At 43.2% G+C, this 19,686-nt stretch overlaps 3 protein-coding genes across 4 annotated transcripts; 1 reads left to right on the top strand and 2 right to left on the bottom strand.

Annotated features, from left to right (window-relative positions):
- Positions 1-339: 339 nt before the first annotated feature.
- On the bottom strand, positions 340-4,068 carry LOC118403850 (L-proline trans-4-hydroxylase-like). Its single transcript, XM_035802710.1, has 7 exons — positions 3,879-4,068; positions 3,448-3,539; positions 3,172-3,262; positions 2,643-2,729; positions 1,973-2,082; positions 1,371-1,455; positions 340-817 (listed from the first exon to the last, which is right to left on the bottom strand). Exons 1-7 carry the CDS (start codon positions 4,047-4,049, stop codon positions 707-709), a joined length of 747 nt encoding a protein of 248 aa, XP_035658603.1. The 5' UTR covers positions 4,050-4,068; the 3' UTR covers positions 340-706.
- A 1,924-nt stretch (positions 4,069-5,992) lies between these two features.
- Positions 5,993-13,349, top strand: LOC118403835 (betaine--homocysteine S-methyltransferase 1-like). 2 transcript variants are annotated; one of them, XM_035802690.1, is made up of 10 exons: positions 5,993-6,153; positions 7,049-7,201; positions 7,769-7,910; positions 8,534-8,652; positions 9,266-9,457; positions 9,834-9,981; positions 10,570-10,758; positions 11,677-11,807; positions 12,204-12,304; positions 12,995-13,337. In XM_035802690.1, exons 2-10 carry the CDS (start codon positions 7,064-7,066, stop codon positions 13,080-13,082), a joined length of 1,248 nt encoding a protein of 415 aa, XP_035658583.1. In that variant the 5' UTR covers positions 5,993-6,153; positions 7,049-7,063; the 3' UTR covers positions 13,083-13,337. The 2 variants fall into 2 exon arrangements, with proteins under 2 accessions (XP_035658583.1, XP_035658584.1); XM_035802691.1 differs by having other exon boundaries at positions 6,019-6,142; positions 12,995-13,349.
- A 169-nt stretch (positions 13,350-13,518) lies between these two features.
- Positions 13,519-15,710, bottom strand: LOC118403834 (location of vulva defective 1-like). The gene is made up of 2 exons (XM_035802689.1): positions 14,759-15,710; positions 13,519-14,241 (listed from the first exon to the last, which is right to left on the bottom strand). Exons 1-2 carry the CDS (start codon positions 15,319-15,321, stop codon positions 13,542-13,544), a joined length of 1,263 nt encoding a protein of 420 aa, XP_035658582.1. The 5' UTR covers positions 15,322-15,710; the 3' UTR covers positions 13,519-13,541.
- Positions 15,711-19,686: the final 3,976 nt, after the last annotated feature.

Here is a 19,686-nt window from a genome sequence, read left to right on the forward strand (position 1 = left end):
TTGTCCCGAAATCAGGCGGAAGTGAATGTACAAGGCTCATACAAATTTCAACACATTGCCATATTGAAACAATTCTTTAATATTGCATTGCTTTAATGGGTAAAGGCATACCTAAAAGCCCCCATTTTATGGCGGCAGTGTTTAATCAAATTGATGACAATGTACAGAACGTAGTGGTGTTGTGGCTCTGCCATAGCCATCACAGAAACAATTATAGCCATCATAGAAACAGTTATAGCCATCATAGAAACAGTTATAGCCATCATAGAAACTAGCCTGCTTGTGCCACACACCCTTCCCCAAGAGCTTGTGGTCGTTTTCTTATCACTAGAGATTAAATTCGCAGGCGTGTCAATATGAGTGACATCTGACAATCGGTTTAACAGGAGTTCAGCATCCTCTGTTACTATGGAAAACAGTAATTACAGCCTAAAACACAGTGGCAACAGACAGTTCTATGTTTATCGTTATGCTCTGTAACTCCTCCTGAATTTACCGTTAAGCGTTACTGTGCCTCCTGAAATCACCGTTAAGCGTTACCAAGACCCCCCCCCCCCAAGCAGCCCCCCACATACGCATAAATCACCAGGATTAGATGTTGCAGATTCTCCTGACTTAGAGGCGTTGTTAATCAAGCTTCAATGGGGCCTGAGCAATCAAAAGGCTGCTAGACACTTGACACAGTGAGCCTATCATGGGAATGACTCTATGCCTTCGTGTTCAAAGACGCCAAGGAGAAGTCTTTATCCAGTGAGAAGAAGCCCTTCCCAGTTAAGTCAGTCGCCGTAGAACACTCCAGGATCGCGGCGTTGGGAAGCTGCAAGACAAAAGCAGAAGTTGGTATAAGCCTGTTCACGGATCCAACTGCGAATGCGCAGGTCAAAGTTGAAGGCCCCTGACGTGTAAACAGTTCTTGTCTCGAACATGCTTTATGGACGTCCGGATGTATATGACCAGTCGGTCGGCATGCATAACAATGGCAATGTCCAGACGTGTTTTGTTTATGTCTTTGGGGCCTTCACCTCTAGCCTGCACATGCGCAATTGGATCATTGTGCGGGCTTATTACTTACTCAGTATCTACCCATTCCCAAGCTTTCTAGAGTTTTCGTGAACCAGTCTGATGAAGAACCTATATTCAATGACCACAGTCGCATTCTTCAGGAACAACTGAAGAAGACGACAGTGCTAGTGGTCGTTGAAAATTTGATCCATGTGTAATTTTGTGTTGGAAGAATGCATTGCACAATGATAATAACCAACACAGATGACAATCCAAGATTATAGGATGTACGTTAATGAACATCTTGCCAAAGACTGTTCAAACAGTCCTGTGCTTACAGTAAGGCTCAAATGATACGAATCTTTTACCTTGTTGAGAGGCGTGTACTGCGGATGGTGGTGTTTGTACACAGGGTTGTTGTCGGCACGGTTGTAAGCAACGAGAAAGGCCCATCTGCAACAAGCCAGAGATAGCAAATGGATAATACGGTATTCATATGGACAAAAAGGTACTCATTATCATTACACAGCCAAGAGACTTGTACCTGGCTAACAGTTTTGCAACTATCATGACGCATCTTTTTTTCACTGTGTAAAAAGAATACACGTAGCTTCGTTTCTGACCAAGGTTGCCCTATCGTCCCTCTTCACACCCGTACAGCAAGTTTTCAACTTTACCCCCAATCGGCACTGCTCATAGCCGACCAGAAAATTGTGACGGTGTAGTAACAGTAACAGTAACAGTAACGGTTGTGCCACGAAATCGTAAGTAGCCAATATTCTGGTACACATTCTGGACCACATTTCTGCCAAATTGGCGTTGTTCAAACCCTCCCCAGTCTGTAGTTTGTCAGGGATATACGCTATAATGGGTCCAATATGGCGGTAGCCTTTCATCCATGTAAACGCAAAGAGCAAACGTTTAACTAGCCGTGACGTCACGAACAAACAGCCAATAGGGAAAAGCGAACCTGCGCCTGTCGCTGCTGTTCTGGTCGCTGCGGTGCAGGATGTTACAGTGGAAGAACAGCGCGTCCCCCGGATTTATCTCCACATGGAACAGTCCAAGAGCCTTCTCCAGCTGAGAAAACAACAAAACAGTTAGCATGGCAGTGCTTATTGCAGTTCTATATAGCTTCATGATGAGTTATTTACAAGTACGGTTCTATCTAAGTATGTACATGTATAGACAATGAGGTTCATGCGGTCAGACCTGTATTCAGTAATTACGCAATAGACTGAGAAAATAGTTGCCGCCAACAGGTGCATGCTGAGATAGGTTTGGGTTAGCTAAGAAAATATGGACTGTATTTTTGGTTTGTGACTGTATCTTCAACGACTTTCCGAAGCTGTCGTCTTCCTCTCATTGCTTTGCCAACTTGCATCACGCTTATCATAGGCAGAGAAAGTAACACATGCATAAAATAAATCATTTGCATCAATGACATTGAAGCATGTTTTTGACATTTTCAAATGCAGACTCTGTTAACCTTTGTCCTTAGACATAATAAACTGAAAAAGACAACCGATGTCAATCCGAAGCTGACACTGTCATCTGGAAGCGTTCTTAATTTTTCGGTGATGTCGGAAAAACAAACAAGATTCAATTCTTTGATTGTACATTTATAAACAGCTCCTTACCTGCGTCACTCTCTCTAGATCCGCCCCAGCCTGATCACCCATACGGATGTGGTCCACTCTTCCAGCCTTGTGAGACCCAGGGATGATCTAAAACAAACAATTGGGTATTTGAGAAAAAAGCAATGACTTCGTTTGAAGCACTTCTGATAACTATCCTACCTTTGGCATGTTTAGGCTGTAATCGTATAGGGACACGGGTTGTCTGAAAATAATTTAGTCATCTCACTTAACCATTGCCTGATTTTCCTGTAAAACTAGTGTTTTATTCTTAACTTGAAAGTCCATCTGTGTTGGTAGAAGTCGTTCTTGAACTAGTTTAACTGTAATATCCTATACAAGACTTGTACTATCACCAGCCTTTGTCCAGGAATTAACAATCCACACGTGAAGTCACGGCAGCAGTGGTTTATTCATTCCTTGACAAAGACTGGTGCTGTTCAGTCCAAAATTTGGGTGAGCCCAACTTTTGGGTTAGATATTACAGTTACACTAGTTCAGGAATAGTGTTTTATTGGTGTAGCTCTCCTACCTTAAGGCAGCCATTTCCCCTATCGGCCTTGTCAACAGCGATCCAGACCGTTCCCATGTTAGGATACATGCAGCCGTTCTCGTACCAGTAGCTAGAAAGAAAATAAATTCTCATTCTTTGACATACCTCTGAAGCGTTAGATACAACAAAAATGGTTATGTTATGTATGGCTGAAAAGTGTTAGTAAGATGCCCATGAGAACAAACAGTGGCACAAATTCTTCTCTTTTTTTAAAATCCAGCTTTCACGTCTGCTTGGAGACTATAAGTAGCCTACCCATAGTCCTGGTGCCAGAGATGGGCGCCTCCAGTCCGTGCCTCCTTCATGATCACCTTAGAATGGTAATGATATACCTCACCTCCAAGAAGCTGTGTAATAGCAACAACAACAACAAGATGTAAACAACTAATATGACGTCAGCTTTCCAATGACCTCCTTTGACAAGGCAAAAATTCTTTGACAGTCTCATATTTTTTTAAAGCCATTATCTCCTTCTTACTGCATGCACATGCCTTTCTAAAACGTATATAGGTCACCCACGTATAAAGGTGAACTAACGTCATAGTAAATGATTTAAAATATAGTAACCTGTTCAAAAGTTCCCGCCACCTTCTTCGTTCTGGCCCCGGTGATGTAAAAACGGATATAGGTCACCCCACGGATAAAGGTGACCTAACGTCATAGTAAATGATTTAAAATATAGTAACCTGTTCAAAAGTTCCCGCCACCTTCTCGGTCCTGGCCACAGCCCCGGTGATGTCATTCCCCACGTAATTCCACAGGGCCGTCTTGGTCTTCCTGCCCTGCGTGTCGTCTCGCCCGTAAGTCTTGGTCTTCATTCCCACATCTGACTCCAGAGCCTCCGTTAGTTTCTTCATCTCCTCACTACTCAGGAGATCCCTGTCAGCAACGTAAAAATGTTACCTGATGATCATGATGGTACCTAGGTGAGGTATATATAGGCTGCACCGCCTGTGTTGTCACTCTCCTGTCCCTCACAGTACTTCGTCTTTCCCCAGCACAAATCCAACCTTGTTTTGCCATTACAATGAATAGTGGACTGCAGCTTAACGTCCGGCACACAGGATGCCGGATTTATTTATTTCTTATATATACAGTTTAAGGGTTTTAAAGACTACGACCCAGTTCACTACTAGCACATAACACTCTACATCCAGACGTCTATGTCAAGAGACTCGGTAAAAGAACACATTTTGAGCATGTTTTAAGTCTGGAAACCTTTACAGAGATCGCTTTTTATATATAGCATCATATGTATGTCTGAATGAAACGACCTCTGACCTGATGATGACGTAGCCATTCTTTTCAAAGTCAGCTTTGACGTCATCAGTCACCTTGAAGTCCTCCGTGAAACGGTACTCAGATTCTACAGTTGAAAAAAAAGTTTCAAATCACATCAAAACCAACGTTTGGATGACCCGTGTATATTCCATTTACTTGCCGAGTTTTGATTTATGTGACTTTAGGAAGATTAAAACAAAACAGAAGTTAACAGTTATGTTTCACAAATCGAATGTCACAGATTACAAAGTCGTTGAATCCAGCAAACGAGGTTGCACGCCATACATTTTTTAACCCGAGACTGAGAGAAGTTAACGTCCAGAAAGATCAGCCTACCAAGCAACAATACGGGTCCAAATATCATCCGACTGGCTTAGAAAAGTGACCCCTGACCCTACATCATCATGGTTTCCAAGACACTTTGTCGACTTACAAAGTAGTATACAAAGATAACGGGGATTTCCGTGAAATCACCAATTGTTGAGATTAGCATAGGATGTATTTAAAACTTAGAAATGTCTGTCGATGTACCATAGTAAGGAGAATATCCACCATAGTCCGACTTACCTGGCATGATTGCAGCCTGGAGTGGGTACTGCTCTTTGTACGGCACGTCACACGGCGACAACAGTCACTAACCTTCGAACCTTACCGCCATCTTTGTGTACATATTGTGATAATAATAGAACAAGTATTGTGGTGGTGGACTTTTAAATCCACGCAAGGTTAAAGTTCCCACGGGAAACTTCTGATGTAATATCTGTTGAATTTTACATTATTGATGAATATGTAAACCACGAATCAAATTATGCTAGCTCGCTGCTATGTTATAGAATGCTCATTACAAGATAACTTTCCTTCTTTTGTTAAAATTGTGCCAACACCCGGAGATATGTTCCATAATTTTATTTGTGTATTATCGATATCGCATCAAGTTGTAGAGGATTATGTTGTCCGGTCGCTGTGAGAAGCTAACTACGTACGTTGCGCACAAAGAGACACAAACGTACAGAAACAGCAAAACAAGTTGTGAACATGAGTGGTACCTTACCTTTACTAACCTTAACCTTTACCCCTTTGAGTTCTCCGATGTTAATCTTCAAGGTTCATTGTGGCCAGATACCAACCAATTTTGCTAATACCCGCATTAAACAAGACCTTCATTGAAATTGGGGTCCCGTGGTGATACAAATTTTATAGCGTCGTAAATGCAACATGAGATATCGCTTAGTCATGAAGACCCGCCCCCTCCCCCCATCCCGACACACAAACACGCACGATGAACAACTACGTACAATGTAGTATGTTCTACATAAGCGCAAACTGGTTCTCCCAAGAAAGCAATATATTTGCATGACACTGTACAAAGAACGCGGTACCTAATAGGTAGGTGCGATTGAAAAGTAATCTCCAAGCAGATTCCTCCGGTGGCATAAAACAGTAACATAAGCTGGGGAAGGACTTCAGCCGGCAGAGGGGTAAAATTGGCCAACCGGAGGAATCTGTTTGGAGATTAATTGAAAACATCTAGTCCAACAGGTGAAAACAGGTCAGAAGGTCAGACCCTGCCCTGCATGTTTGCCCCCGAGCCGTGGTTGTGTTGACAAACGTTTGGTACGGCCTTGTGTGCCGACATAGGTTGTGCACGCTGAGGACAGGACCGAGAAAGGTACGAACACTGTACGTAGGATAACTATTACTCAAGCAATTGCAACTGGACAGATTTTCTAAAATTTCTGTAGTTGCTTGAATAAATGTTACCTTGCGTATTTTATTACCTGGATATATAACTCATCACGTACGAAATAGTGTTTCTTTGTAGTAAAGGCATCACTTGTGGGAGGGGGGCATCTTTGCTTTACGAAATGTCAACGTACGCTATACATGTTTTTAACTCGTAAAGAAGCTTTAATCAGGCAGCTTTAACGACATGTATGTCTCGTGTCTTGTTATTTGTGATTCTTCAATTGTCTCCAAACAATCATTCGGGAAAGAAACCTGTCAGAAAGAGCCACGGCAGATAATTGAATGTTGAATATATTGAGAATGTAAGAAATGATTAATATATAAAGGTTCTAACAGCTTTTTGTCGTCTGCTATTTTCAATACCACACCTACTAACGATTGTTTTGCTTAAGAAGTGTGAGGGGGCGGGGTTATAGCCGGGTCAGGCGAAACCATCATAAGTACCTGTGTGTTGATGGTGTCTGATCTTACGTGATTTAGGAACTACTGTTTCTATCTCATTTGTACTTCAATTGGTCCAATCGGTGGCTGGAAGAACCAGTACAGTACAATAGTAACGTTACGTATTTGATGCATGCTAACTATCGCAGCATTGTGTGCATTGCATTCATGTGTAGCACATCATATGCTACGCAAGTCTGCACCGAAAGGTTGGTCCACTCACACAGGGCTGAACTCTTATTGATAAATATGGTGGGCTCTTTGACATGTACAAGTTTTGGACTCTAACCTCGACACGTACTTGTATCACTTGTACCTTACCTTTTCTACCCCTTGGAATAGTGTGTTCCATGAAAGATAACAGGTTTGTTTATCCTGTTTTCCCCAGGTGCCAAAGGTCATCATGCATTTCCTCTCACGTTTTTCGAAGATTGCACGATCCCCGTGTTTACTACAGAACACCCCTTTGTTTACTGCCAGCCATGGTGTTCGGAAATTCTCAAGGTCAGCTACAAGAAACAAAGATGGCGGTCCTGGTCAAGTACGTGTTCATGCATGGATTCTATTACTGTCTGTAGCTCTGTGTTCATTTATATTGTCATTTCCTGAATATCGAGAAGTCACTAGTGTTTTAGATGCTTTTTGTGAAGTAGAACATGTGGATACGGAATTTAAAAGAATCTGCCAAAAAATCAGGAAACGAATTTCAGGACTGAAAAGTGTACTGTGTCCTCAGTAGTCAATCATTCCTGTTACGACAAGGATGCGTCCCAAACGTTACTGAAGACGGCAGCTGAGTAGGCAACAAACGTCAGCCCGGTACATATGCTGAAGGTTGTGTTATAAGAATCATAACGCTACTTTACCTTTGTCCGCGAAGTGGTCTAATATCCGTTCTTTTTATGATATTAAGTCGACGCCTGTTGCAATCCTAGTTGGCTTCTAATATTTTCCAAATATTGCAGTTTGAAACCACCGTCAACTTGATATGCCTAAATACATCGTTTTTATTTTCAAAAACGACGGATATTGGTCACTTCGCGGTTAAAGGTGACCTAGCCTTACATTCCGTATCCCGATACTAAACTGAACTGAACTGATCTTCCAGCAAAAGAAGAAGGGCCTTCTGGAGCGCCTGGGTGAGGGGCCGGTTGTAGGAGACGGAAGTTACGTCTTCACCCTGGAGAGGCGGGGGTACGTTCTAGCTGGGCCATGGACACCGGAAGTCGTCATAGAACACCCGGAAGCAGGTTTGTAACAGTATTATACCACAAGGTTTAAGGAAATTGATATAATTCACGTTGGAAATAAGCACAAGGCGATGCCAGTGTGTACAGAATGTAGTAATACCGTATATTGTTATCCATCATATAGTATTTCTTGCATATCCTACGAAATCGCGTACAGTATAAGTTAATACAATAGTTCCATGCACTAATGCTAACCAAATTGCATTGGAACCATTGCCGCGAATCAGATAACCTCAGACTTGGCGCCCAATGGGACCTTAATTCTATCAATTGACGAGGTAGACGAGGACAAATCTAATCACAGATTCCCCATAAGGCATTCTCAGGTTTCACCTTGAAGGCCCTTGAATTATCTTTCGGGATCGAGTGTCGTTGCGGTCGCACATACATAGTTTTATTTGATTATCGCCGTTTTGGCACAGGGTTTCATGTAAATTATCTTTGAACTTGCCTATTTGGTGACCTTGACCTCATTTGCCCCTGTATGCTGTCTGCATCAGTCACTAGGTGGTTGGAAACAAATATTAATTACTAAAAAGGCCGAGGGGGACACTTTTCGTCACCTTTGACCTTAGAACACATAACCTTTGACCTTAGAACACATATAACGTCATTTCTTCCAGTGAAGTCCCTGCACAGAGAGTATCTTCACGCAGGCGCAGATGTGCTGCAGGCTTCGACCTTCTACTCGTCAGACGACAAGCTGACCATGCCTGGGCACGAGGCATCACGGACAATCACGGTGAGAACTCTTGGAACGAGAGCAATGAAATGATTGTCAAATTCAGAACTCTTGTCTTACTCTTTTCAATCATTCTTGATCAACGCAGTGTATCTTTCAACACGTATATATATCCTGAACCTATTCAAATAACGATATAAAGTGATTGCTAATGGGACTCGTGGGGTCGTGTGGCGTTACTGTAGGTTGTTTATCCCAGAACTAGGAGGTCCTGGTGGGATCGAATCCTGCCATGCTACCGATATTGTGCCCTTGGGAAAGACATTTAACACCGCTTTCCTCACTTTCCTGGATTGAGGTACAAAAGTGGGTACCTCGCGCAATCGGTTGGGGAGGTAAAAAACGGTGGGAGGAGAGGGTATGGTATACTCACCTTTTTTCTGCTTGGAGAGTAGGTATTGTAGAGACTGCTGTTTGCTGGCACGGAGATATTTGTTCGCAATATAACTACAGACCAATCGCATGAATGGATTTGTTAAGATATTTGGTATGTGGCTAGGTTTTTATAAGACCTTTAACTGTTATGGACAGTATAGCCCCCTAGTGGCTTGTTATAGCACTGCAGCGGCACGTTAGGTTTTTGTTCAACAGTTGATATTTTGTTGTTTTGCAGTGCAAAGAGCTGAACGACAAGGCCTGCACCATTCTGAAGGAGGTAGCTGGGGACGCAGACGTGCTGCTGTGCGGGGCGATGTCGCCGGTCCCCTCCTATCTGGACGGCAAGGGGAAGGAGGTCGTACAGCGAGAGTACGCCAAGCAGATGGAGGCCTTCATAGAACACGACTTGGACTTCTTATTGGCCGAGGTAAGTCACGTGATACCACTTAGACTTCTTATGGGCAGAGGTAAGTCACGTGGTATGTACAGCAAGGGTACGCTATCAAAGCAGATGGAGGCCTTCATAGAACACGACTTGGACTTCTTATTGGCCGAGGTAAGTCACGTGGTACCACTTAGACTTTTTATTGGCAGAGGTAAGTCACGTGGTACGCCTTACACTTATTACTGGCCGATGTAAGGTACAGCAAGAGTACGCCAAGCAGATTGAGAGCTTCATACAACACGACTTAAGACTGAATTAAGACACGTGATGGATAAGATGACAAATATATTGCATCTAGTCATCAAGCCACAATGTAGATCTTCAAGTAACTCTTGCCTTTCGTCCCCTCGATGAAAAGTTCCTAGGACACGTGGAAGAAGCAGAGTGGGTTATAGAGCTGATGAAGACGAAGGGAAAGCCCGTGGCCTGTACCCTACGGACCGGGCCTAAAGGCGACTGTGCTGGGGTAGCGGCGGGAGAGTGCGCCGTGAGAATGGCCGAAGCCGGTAAGATGGGGTTTAAATTTGTTTGTACGTTTAACATCAATCTGAAATGGCAAAGTTATGTTCACACGTGAGTATATATTCAAGTCCATATGATGTCTACCAGGCGCCACATGTCATTGTAAAAACAGTAGAAATTGGACAAATACAGCCAGGTCGAGGCTAAGACGTCCATACGGACCTCATACGGACTTGAATGTATACGCACGTGTGAATCCACCTTTACACCTATGGCCTAGTGCACTATATCTTGGTTATCGAACGTAATGCAACATACGTTCTGTAAAGCGCTCCCAACAAAAGTCATACACTCAAAGTTAAAAGTAGCAAAAACAGTAACGCAAATCACTTGTTCGTAGAAACCCAAATTAACTTATATGCCATATGCAGTAGTGTAATGGTATGAGTAGGACTTAAATAACTCTAACTTTTAACACTGCAAGGAGCGGACGTGGTCGGCGTGAACTGCCAGTATGACCCGAACACCTGCCTGAAGACCATGGAGGCGATGAAGACCGAGCTGGACAAGCGGGGCCTCTCCTTTAACTTTTACTTTAACGTTAACTTTATCTAACTCACACTATGTACAAGGAGCGGACGTGGTCGGCGTGAACTGCCAGTATGACCCGAACACCTGCCTGAAGACTATGGAGGCGATGAAGACCGAGCTGGACAAGCGGGGCCTCTCCCCGTACCTAATGGTGCAGCCGCTGGGCTTTCACTGTCCAGAGGTGGAGAACGAAGACGAAGGGTACCAGATGTTACCGGAGTGTCCTTTTGGTAAGTACGAGAAAAGGTGGAGTCATTTTCATAAGTGCGAGTAGAGGTAGAGAACGAAGACGAAGGCTACCAGATGTTACCGGAGTGTCCTTTTGGTGAGTACGAGTAGACGCTTAAGGTGGTATCTCACTGCACTTGGGGCACGGTGCGGCACTGCTGGACAAGCGGGGCCTCTCCCCGTACCTTATGCAGTAGCCGCTGGGCTTCCACTGTCCGGAGGTGGAGAACGAAGACGAGGGTTACCAGATGTTACCAGAGTGTCCGTTTGGTAAGTGTAGCACAATGTACGAATAGAATCTTGGTGACACGACGTTTAGATAAACTTATCATGGGGAATGTTTGTAAACTTTTCTTTCAATCTATCAAGGTCATCAAAGAAGGCTGAAAAATGATATAAGCTTAGACAGACATGAGGTGAAATTAGCACAGAATTAAGGCATAGTTCTTGTCATGGTTGAGATTGCTTGCTACTCTAGTCTCCTTCAACAAATTTAAAGACGTCATATTATGTCCTTTCTTCAGCAGCATATTGTCTTTCACTTTACTGTATGGTGTTAGCGAATCTCTACGTCTATATCTGTATCTATATAGTCAGAATGTTGTAATAGCTAAAAGAGGATCTGAATAAAGTCAAGTCAAAGTCAAAGAATAACACACCAGTTTAGGAGGTACGCGGCGCGGTAGCAACTGGTTCTATCACATTAACGACCTGTCACCCATAACCTTTGTACATCTGGCTGCAAACACGTGTACGTTTAATACAATCTATAGAGAGAGAATGCTCTCACTGTCACGTACTTGATGGCATGTGCGTATCACTGTCTCAAACAAAACAAATCATAACGGCAAAATTCATTATAGATAAGTTTGACACGACTTCCTTTTTGTTTGATACAAGTTCCTGTTTCTGTTCCCCAGCCCTGGAGCCCCGCCAGCTGACTCGGTTCGAAGCTCACGCCTTCGCCCGTGCGGCGTACGACCTGGGTGTGCGGTACATCGGCGGCTGCTGCGGGTTTGAACCGCACCACATCCGGGCCATATCGGAGGAGGTAGGTATTCCAATAGATACCAAACTGACGACCTATCGAATGAACGAACGCGCTGCCAGCTCGACCATTGCACTGATCATTGTTTGTTTGAACCTTTATTGAATTGAACTTAATCTTTGATATTTAGTCATGAGAAGCTCAAATCGGCCCGCAGGCCGCTTTTCGTGGAGGTCATGACTAAAGAGATAATGCCAGAAGGGTCATAAACTGTACCAGAGAGAGATACAGATTACATCATGCAAGTACTCACAAATCTATACAATCTCATAACATTGCAACATGTTTGAACGGCATCAATCTAATGAAAATGCCCCTACCGTACTTAGCATGGGTAGATCTTGATAGGTCGTTAACATAATGTTTAATGTTGACGTGCTGTCGTTGCGTGCTTTTCAGCTCTCTCCAGAGCGTGGTGGGAAACTCGGAGAAGCTAGTAAGAAACATGTTCCCTGGGGAGGAGCTCTGAAGAACAGCATGCTGGTACCCAACAGGACCAAGTAAGGATGTCTGCTCTTATCTTGCTGTTGTTTGTAATGCTATAATGATATGTACAATGCTTTTTTTCGAAAGATGTTTATTCGACGATGACGGTTAGAATCAGGGTAGAGCATTACAGGATACAACACAATTCAATTAACCTGATACATTCTCTAAAGGGTCAGACGTTTCATACACGATCCAATTTCTTTTGTCAGAGACTGACTCGGATCTAGTATTGTACGCATATCTAACAAAACTGTGTGTCCCTATTACTAAGTTCTTTACAGTCTTCTGATTGCTTACCTTAAGTTGCTCCTACCCTTCATCATCATCATCATTTGTCGACCCCTTGGGGGCAAGGGGCAGTCCATACCCTGCCAGCAGAGGTTGAGTCGCGTAAGATATAGTAGTAGTCGGAAAAATTACACTTACTATATATAGTAGTAGTCGGAAAACTTTCACTTACTATATCTTACGCGACTCAACCTCTGCTGGGAGAGCACCAGTCCATGCACTACTGTAGACCACACCAGTCTGTCTGCCATGGTCGCTCTCAGGTCCCCCTCGGCCGCGGCTAGCCTAATTTCCAGGCGTTGGGACGTCGGTAATATGACTACTAGAGCCGTAGAAATTGATTCGTCGAATGGGAAATTATGATTTTACGGAACAGAGCATGTAACACATTTGCCCTCCCTCTACTTCCACAGGGGGAGTCGGCAGCACTGGGAGAAAACGAAGCCAGCCTCCGGTCGCCCTGGTTACCCGGATGTACAGCCTAAACTGATAAACCAGTGATTGATCAATAAGCCCTTTCGCACTTTTGAGTACGCATGCGCGGGAGACAAGAATTCCAGGTGATATATCAACTGAGGTGACTGCCTCTGATAAATCATGATTCTCTAAAGCCGATGAATCGTTGATGTGTTCACATATTTGCTTGAAATAAAAGTATCCTCAGGTCGACTGAAACGCTCATTGACAACACTGGAATTCCATTTGGAAACTTTATTGATTTTTCCACACCACAATAGTTTCGTTGTGACCAACTTCTTCAGGAGTTGGAATCAGACTGAGTCAATGATATGATAATCAGTACAAACTGTATATATGATGAAATGCAACATAAGATTATGTCTTTGTCAGGTTGTCGTCAGATATCAGAGTTCACAAAACATGAGATCCACTACATAAAACAGTTACATCTTAAATTCAAAAAGCTGAAGACCTTTGACTCGCAGAAAATATTATCATTACTTAGTACATATCGAAGTCAGCTGGCGGGCCCCACCGAATCCCCCTATAATAGGATGGCGTGTCCCACTCGTTGCCATGGTAATTTACCCCCCAAAAGTCGTTTGGTCTGTCGTAATGTTCCGTTGGCTGTGTCGCAAAGCGGGAATATTGTCGTGAACGTTCGTCTTCTTGAGTTGGAAACGTGGACCAGGGGCCAGATGAGGAAATGACGTCATGTCGTCTGTCAGGACTTGTATGGGAGTGTTCATAACCCCTGTGGTGTTCATCTACGCGGTAAGGTCCTCCTCTGTGGTTCTCTACCTCAATAGCGTAGCTTCGAGATCTTTCTGAAGGCGCCACGTGATCTTGCGAACTCGAGCTCACATCAAATACAGAATCAAGCGTCGTCCTTCTGGGCCCGCCAACACTCTGAGGTTGTAGTCTCTCCACCCTCGTGTCACCATCTATGGCGCTCAGTTCGTTCCGTTTGAGTTTCCCGGGTTTCTGTTCCTTCCCGTTGCGAATAGTAGCCACTAGGCAGAGCACAAGCACGAACAAAGATATCCCTGCGCCACAGGTAATGGCGACATGCGCAAGGGTGTCCTTGTCGAATGAGAGGTCAGAGGTCGTGCCAGGAGTACCGATGGAAACTCTGCAAGTCGTGGAGTTTAACTGTTCTTCACTAACTGTGAACGTTGATGACGCATAACAGCAACTTATCCTGTAGAACAACATTAAAACATTTAATAGTACGGAGCAGGTCATGGATAAAGGGTCGTCTTTTCTTGTCGAGTTATAATCAGTGAAAATCGTGAAACAATCAGTGTCCCTGACCTGACCTGACCTGACCTGACCTGTTGAATGAATAATGATCCTATCTATTGCAGTCTGTTGTCTACTTCCTAAGCTATACCCTAATCCTGCGACTTTGGGTATAGTATAGCAGTTTTATGAATAGACTTTAGCACCAAAGTATGGTATTGGATACCTCTACTGTAGACACAGTAAATGCCTATTGATACAGCATAACATGTTGTGCTGCCCCTACGGCTGATTAATCAGCCTACGGCTGATTAAAAGGCTATGGGACAAACGAACGAACGAGACACGTCAAGGTTACTAATATTTTGGGAAGTATATGACCCTCCTGTTGCATCATATTATTCATGAAAGACTATTACATATCAAAACAAACACAGAAGGCAAGGACATTCACAAAGAAACAAAGTATAACTTACTTGTATTGAACTGTTACCGTTCGGTTATTTTTTACTGTGTCGACAAGAACAAGTTGGTCGTTTCCATCAAAAAGTACGGCAGCGTTTTCAATGTTCGTGCTTATAATTGAAACTTCGACAATCCACGTTTCTTGGTTATTACAATCTGGGCTTCCAGGTGAGACGGTACAAGTCGCGCTGTTGTTTGTGTCGACGGTACACACGCTTTGGGCTGGGGTTGAAGTTTGCGGGGCGAACCTTGCGGCAATGGTCGATGTCGGGCTTGTTTGTCCTGTCGCGTTTGTAACGTTAGGCCCTACATGTAGGGTTGTTGTAACTTCAGAAGAATTTCTAGTCGTCTTCTCCATGGTTGTTTTCCCCGTCGTGGTTATAACGTTAGGCCCTAAATGTAGGGTTGTTGCAGCTGCAGACGAAACCATTGTCGTCTGCTCTACGGTTGAAAACGTTGTTGTTTCTGTGGTCGTACCTGTGGTCGTATTTTCTGTGGCCGTCTGTCCGACCGCCTTTCTCTTTCCTCCGTACAAGCAAAGCAGGTATAACAGCATACAGAACGGCCGATACATCTTAAGAAGTTCAAACGTCTTAAGAACACGCAGAAGATTGCTCCTGTGGAAGGTGTTACGTCTTACTTCTTGTCTACGTTATCGTAACGTCCTGACAACACACTGATAAACCGTGAACCGGCTTGCTCCGGAGCTTTGGCGAACTTAACACTGTAACTTAACAACGTTGATAAACTCGTTGGTAAGAAAAACCCACGGCCGCGTCACGCACCCATTCACATGGTCTATTGACGGGTGCTGGGTTACACAAGTATCGTTACGTGTGGGATACATACAACTCCTTTGTAATGGATAACGGCCTTAAGAGCTGATTTGTATCAAGTGACTACTGGCATTTGTCTAGTTGAAAATAATAGTTAGGAAAAGTGAATAATGTCCACATATATGTTTACCCGTCTCATTATCTGTAAAAAAACCTGATGTGTACATGAATAAGGCACAGTACCGTAACAGGCCGCTAGGAGTCCCAAAATCTGGTCGTTTTTAGGTCTCATCAAGACCTACCCACATACCGAATCTCAATCAATACAATCCATTTAGGCGTTCTTGAGTTATGCTGGTCTTCTACATACAAACATACAAACAAACGCTACCCAAAACATAGCCTTCTTGGCGAAGGTAATAAGATGTAGGTTATTCAAAAGCATTATCTACACTGCACCCATCGGATGACTGTTATTTTACATCGCCTGGTAAACATAATCCTAACAAGCTACCCTACACTAGACAGAACAAGCTACCCTACACTAGACAGAACAAGCTACCCTACACTAGACAGAACAAAAAAACTTGACCAGTTGCCAGCCCGCACTGCACGATACGCTAAGAGCCCACTACCCTACCTTGTCCAGCTCTTGAATAGCACATTGTAATATCAATCAGAATGGTCAATCAGGATGTTTGTAACTGTTTGTACATAATGTTATATATATATGTGCACGTTTGTGATTTTAACCTATCATTAAGTAAGATTTTTCAATGTACGTTGTACCTCTTAATGTACATGTAATTCAGCCATCCGGCTGCTAAGTGTTCCAACAATAAACCCATTTATAAAACCCATTTATACTACCCCGTAGAGGTATAACACGAACAAATTGCATAATCTTACGCTAGCCTTAGGGTGAAAAGGGAAACCCTTCCCAGAGGTTGACGTCATAAAATAGACCCTGGGTCAGTAGCTAAGTGAAGAAGGTTAACTCAGTTTCTGACTAACTAGCAACAGTGATAGTGCTAACTACACGAGAGTGTATACTATAATATAGTAATGTGCAGTTATCAATCGAAGACCACTTGGGTGAGTATTCTTAATGCTAGCCTTAGTGTCAAAAGGGAAATCCTTCCCAGAAGTTGACGTCATAAAGCAGACCCTGGGTCTGTGGTTAAGTGCTGAAGGTTAACTAACTTTCTGACTAACTAGCAAGAGTGGTGAAACCGTCACTACAAACGCCAGGTTCGCTCTGTCACGCCATGCATTAATGTCTGCAGACGATCAAGAACGTTGTAAGTACTTAAGGAAATTGACAAAGTAAAGCAAGGGGGCAGCTTTCTTGACGTAAGTACTCTACAGATCAGATCTGGGGTACTTTTAGACAAACTTAAAGAAAGAGGAGAGCGCCCTTTTGGTTGTTTCTTACTGATTTACTGCACAATTACCACATGGGTCTTTAGGTCCTGGATTTTGCGCCACATCACCTGACATAAGAAGTAGGGTGTGGATACAGACATGAATCAGATTAACCCTGGTTACAACATGACAATCAGTCTTTCTACTGCCATTAATTGCAGATGCCTTCCGCACTGGAAGTCTTGTGCCGAAGTTACGTCCGCACTAGGTGTCCAGTGGTGACACGACTTCAGCACTGAAAAACTCCGAATCACCACTCCGAACCGAATCAATCCCTTTTTTGTACCTTCGCCCGGAAGGTTATGTTTTCGGGTCTGTCTGTCTATCTGTCTGTCTGTCTGTCTGTCTGTCTGCTTGAACTAATGAAAGATTATACAGTATTATAACACAAGAAGCATTTGCTTGATAGAGTTTTTCATCAATCAGTGACTGTTATTAAAGGTAAGCAAGTGTACCTCAAACGTATCGGCTACGCTAACATATCGCAAACGTATCGGCTTGGTGGTTACGATCTGGCGCGACTGGAGTAGATCGTAGCCACCAAGCCTATCTCATACACCGTCGAGATTATCGACCAAGAACCACGCAAAGCCCACAAGCAGTTCAAATTCAGTTTCAGTTTCAGTTTCAGTTTATTTATTTTACCAGGAATACATCTCAGGTCAGCGTAGTTGGAAGGTGCAAAGCTGAATCGGAATGATGGCTGGGAGCTGCACAAGTCCTACTTACCCTTACTCCGGAAGGAGGCAGGGCGGGGGGCAGAAGATCCACGCAAGTCTTGACCTAGTTCTCGCAACTCTCGCGATAACTAGGTCGAGAAGGGCTGCACGAGCAACCTCCATGCACAGAGCTCCCTCATGGAGGTTGCTCGTGCAGCCCTCCAGCTCCATGGAGCGAGCTCTACGCACTCATGAATGCAAATACTTGGTTCTCGTCACCTTCATGAATTTTTTAGAACTCCATGGAAAGCTTCTCTCGTAGATTCAAGACAAACAAACGGGGACGGGCTAAATTAGTACTTTCAAATTGTTGGTAAGGCTCTATGGAGATATCGTAAATGACAAAAATACACAGAACGGAGAGCAGAGCGAGCAACCTCTACAAACTATGAATGTAAACATTTGGTTCACGTCACATTCAGTAAAACGGTGATAGGGCTCTATAAAGAGATATTGTAAACAAAAAACATACACAGAGCGGATAGCTGACCAAGCAGCGCTCCACGTACTCAGGCTAACCGTATGCTTTTCATGCCAAATGGCATTGCCTCAACAGAAGTATCGACGTAGCTTTTACAAATATCACGTACACCTCATATTTGTCGTCTTTTAGTATTGCTTTTAGGAAAATTGTGATAAGGAATATTTACAAACAGCTTGTTGCCATGAAAGCAAAGATACAAAATGCCTGTTATTGGAAACATATCGGACATATTCATATGTATTCAATAACAAGCAAGTGAAAAAGAATGACCAGCATGCAGTAACAACGGAGGAGGGTCCCCAGGCTACCCACGTCTTGCTACTGAATACAGCGAGAGAATTGGATCCCGTATGTGAAATAACTCGGTTCAGTACGTACGTAGTTGATGAAAAGTACGTGGGTGTTGAAATAAAAGTACATCATACATCAAACCCGAAGCTCAGCCCACGTCCAAAGACAAATAAAAGAATTTGGGCAAGTCCACTTTACACATCCCAAGGGGGGGGGGGGGGGAGCTTTATGCCATAGGAGATTCTGACAAACAGCTTTTAATTTGCATTACAAAACCACTTTCATACATGAGATTTTCATTAGGATCCTAAAAAATAGACTAATCGTAATAAACAACATTTCATTACAACTATAAAGTACCCCTTTTGCTGGAGAGTAAAACCTTCCTACTGTATGTATGTTTATTAATTACGACATTGTACAGCCGCCTACACATAACATCTCCATGCGATGAGTCACAGTTGCGCATCTGACGTCGGTTCGACGATCCGCTTCCAAAAACTTCACTGCAAGTACAAAATGTCTGAATTCATTTTTTTCGCATCTTCGTAGAAAAGAATTTAGTTTATGTTACTACATTAATACACTATTAAGTTATGTTAACATCATTATGTTGCAATCCTACGTGCTTAGAGACGGTAATCTTATAGTTAAGAGTATACGATACACAGAAGAGAATCATTTGGAATGTACCGTGTACAATGTGTTTTTCCTTTAATGAAGGATCAAAATTGCTCAGATTAAGTAGCTTTATCTTATATATGATACCCCACTGCATAAGTTTACCCAAGAAGGTGACGTTCCGTTAAGCACGTGTTATTACAAGCCTTAATTTTCCCCTCAAATAAAGACATGAAAATTATGACTAAATAACCTCCAGTTAGTAAAGAAACATGTCAGTATGTGATGAATCGTTACAATAACTCTAAGTAAGAACAACATGTCAGACACAACCCCTGCCACGACAACAAGTATAGCACTGATATATGTATCTAAGCACGGATATGAATTGTCTGGTACTAGAAGGTGGCTCGAGGGCTGGCTGATATACGTATAAATTGTTTGTTTTTTTGTGGGGTCTCAGTCAAGTGAATTGTTTTTTGTCTGCTCATGAACACGACAGTGACTCGTCTCTGAGCGACACACTCGACAACAACATGGTTTGATTGCTTCCATTTATGCAGACGCACCAAAGACAACACTCGGGGCAGTTTCAAGTAAAGCTATTGCTGACGAAGACGTCA

Source organism: Branchiostoma floridae, chromosome 16, assembly GCF_000003815.2.
Source record: "Branchiostoma floridae strain S238N-H82 chromosome 16, Bfl_VNyyK, whole genome shotgun sequence".
NCBI lineage: Eukaryota > Metazoa > Chordata > Leptocardii > Amphioxiformes > Branchiostomatidae > Branchiostoma > Branchiostoma floridae.

Excerpts from the sequence above, each read along its gene's own strand:
- LOC118403850 (XM_035802710.1), bottom strand. The coding sequence starts at position 4,049 with ATGAAGAAACTAACGGAGGCTCTGGAGTCAGATGTGGGAATGAAGACC. Across the intron at positions 3,540-3,878 it reads TGGCGGGAACTTTTGAACAG|CTTCTTGGAGGTGAGGTATA; the intron begins GTTACTATATTT and ends GCTATTACACAG. Across the intron at positions 2,730-3,171 it reads GGGGAAATGGCTGCCTTAAG|ATCATCCCTGGGTCTCACAA; the intron begins GTAGGAGAGCTA and ends TGTTTGTTTTAG.
- LOC118403835 (XM_035802690.1), top strand. The coding sequence starts at position 7,064 with ATGCATTTCCTCTCACGTTTTTCGAAGATTGCACGATCCCCGTGTTTA. Across the intron at positions 7,911-8,533 it reads CATAGAACACCCGGAAGCAG|TGAAGTCCCTGCACAGAGAG; the intron begins GTTTGTAACAGT and ends CATTTCTTCCAG. Across the intron at positions 9,982-10,569 it reads CGTGAGAATGGCCGAAGCCG|GAGCGGACGTGGTCGGCGTG; the intron begins GTAAGATGGGGT and ends ACTATGTACAAG.
- LOC118403834 (XM_035802689.1), bottom strand. The coding sequence starts at position 15,321 with ATGTATCGGCCGTTCTGTATGCTGTTATACCTGCTTTGCTTGTACGGA. Across the intron at positions 14,242-14,758 it reads ACGGTAACAGTTCAATACAA|GATAAGTTGCTGTTATGCGT; the intron begins GTAAGTTATACT and ends GTTGTTCTACAG.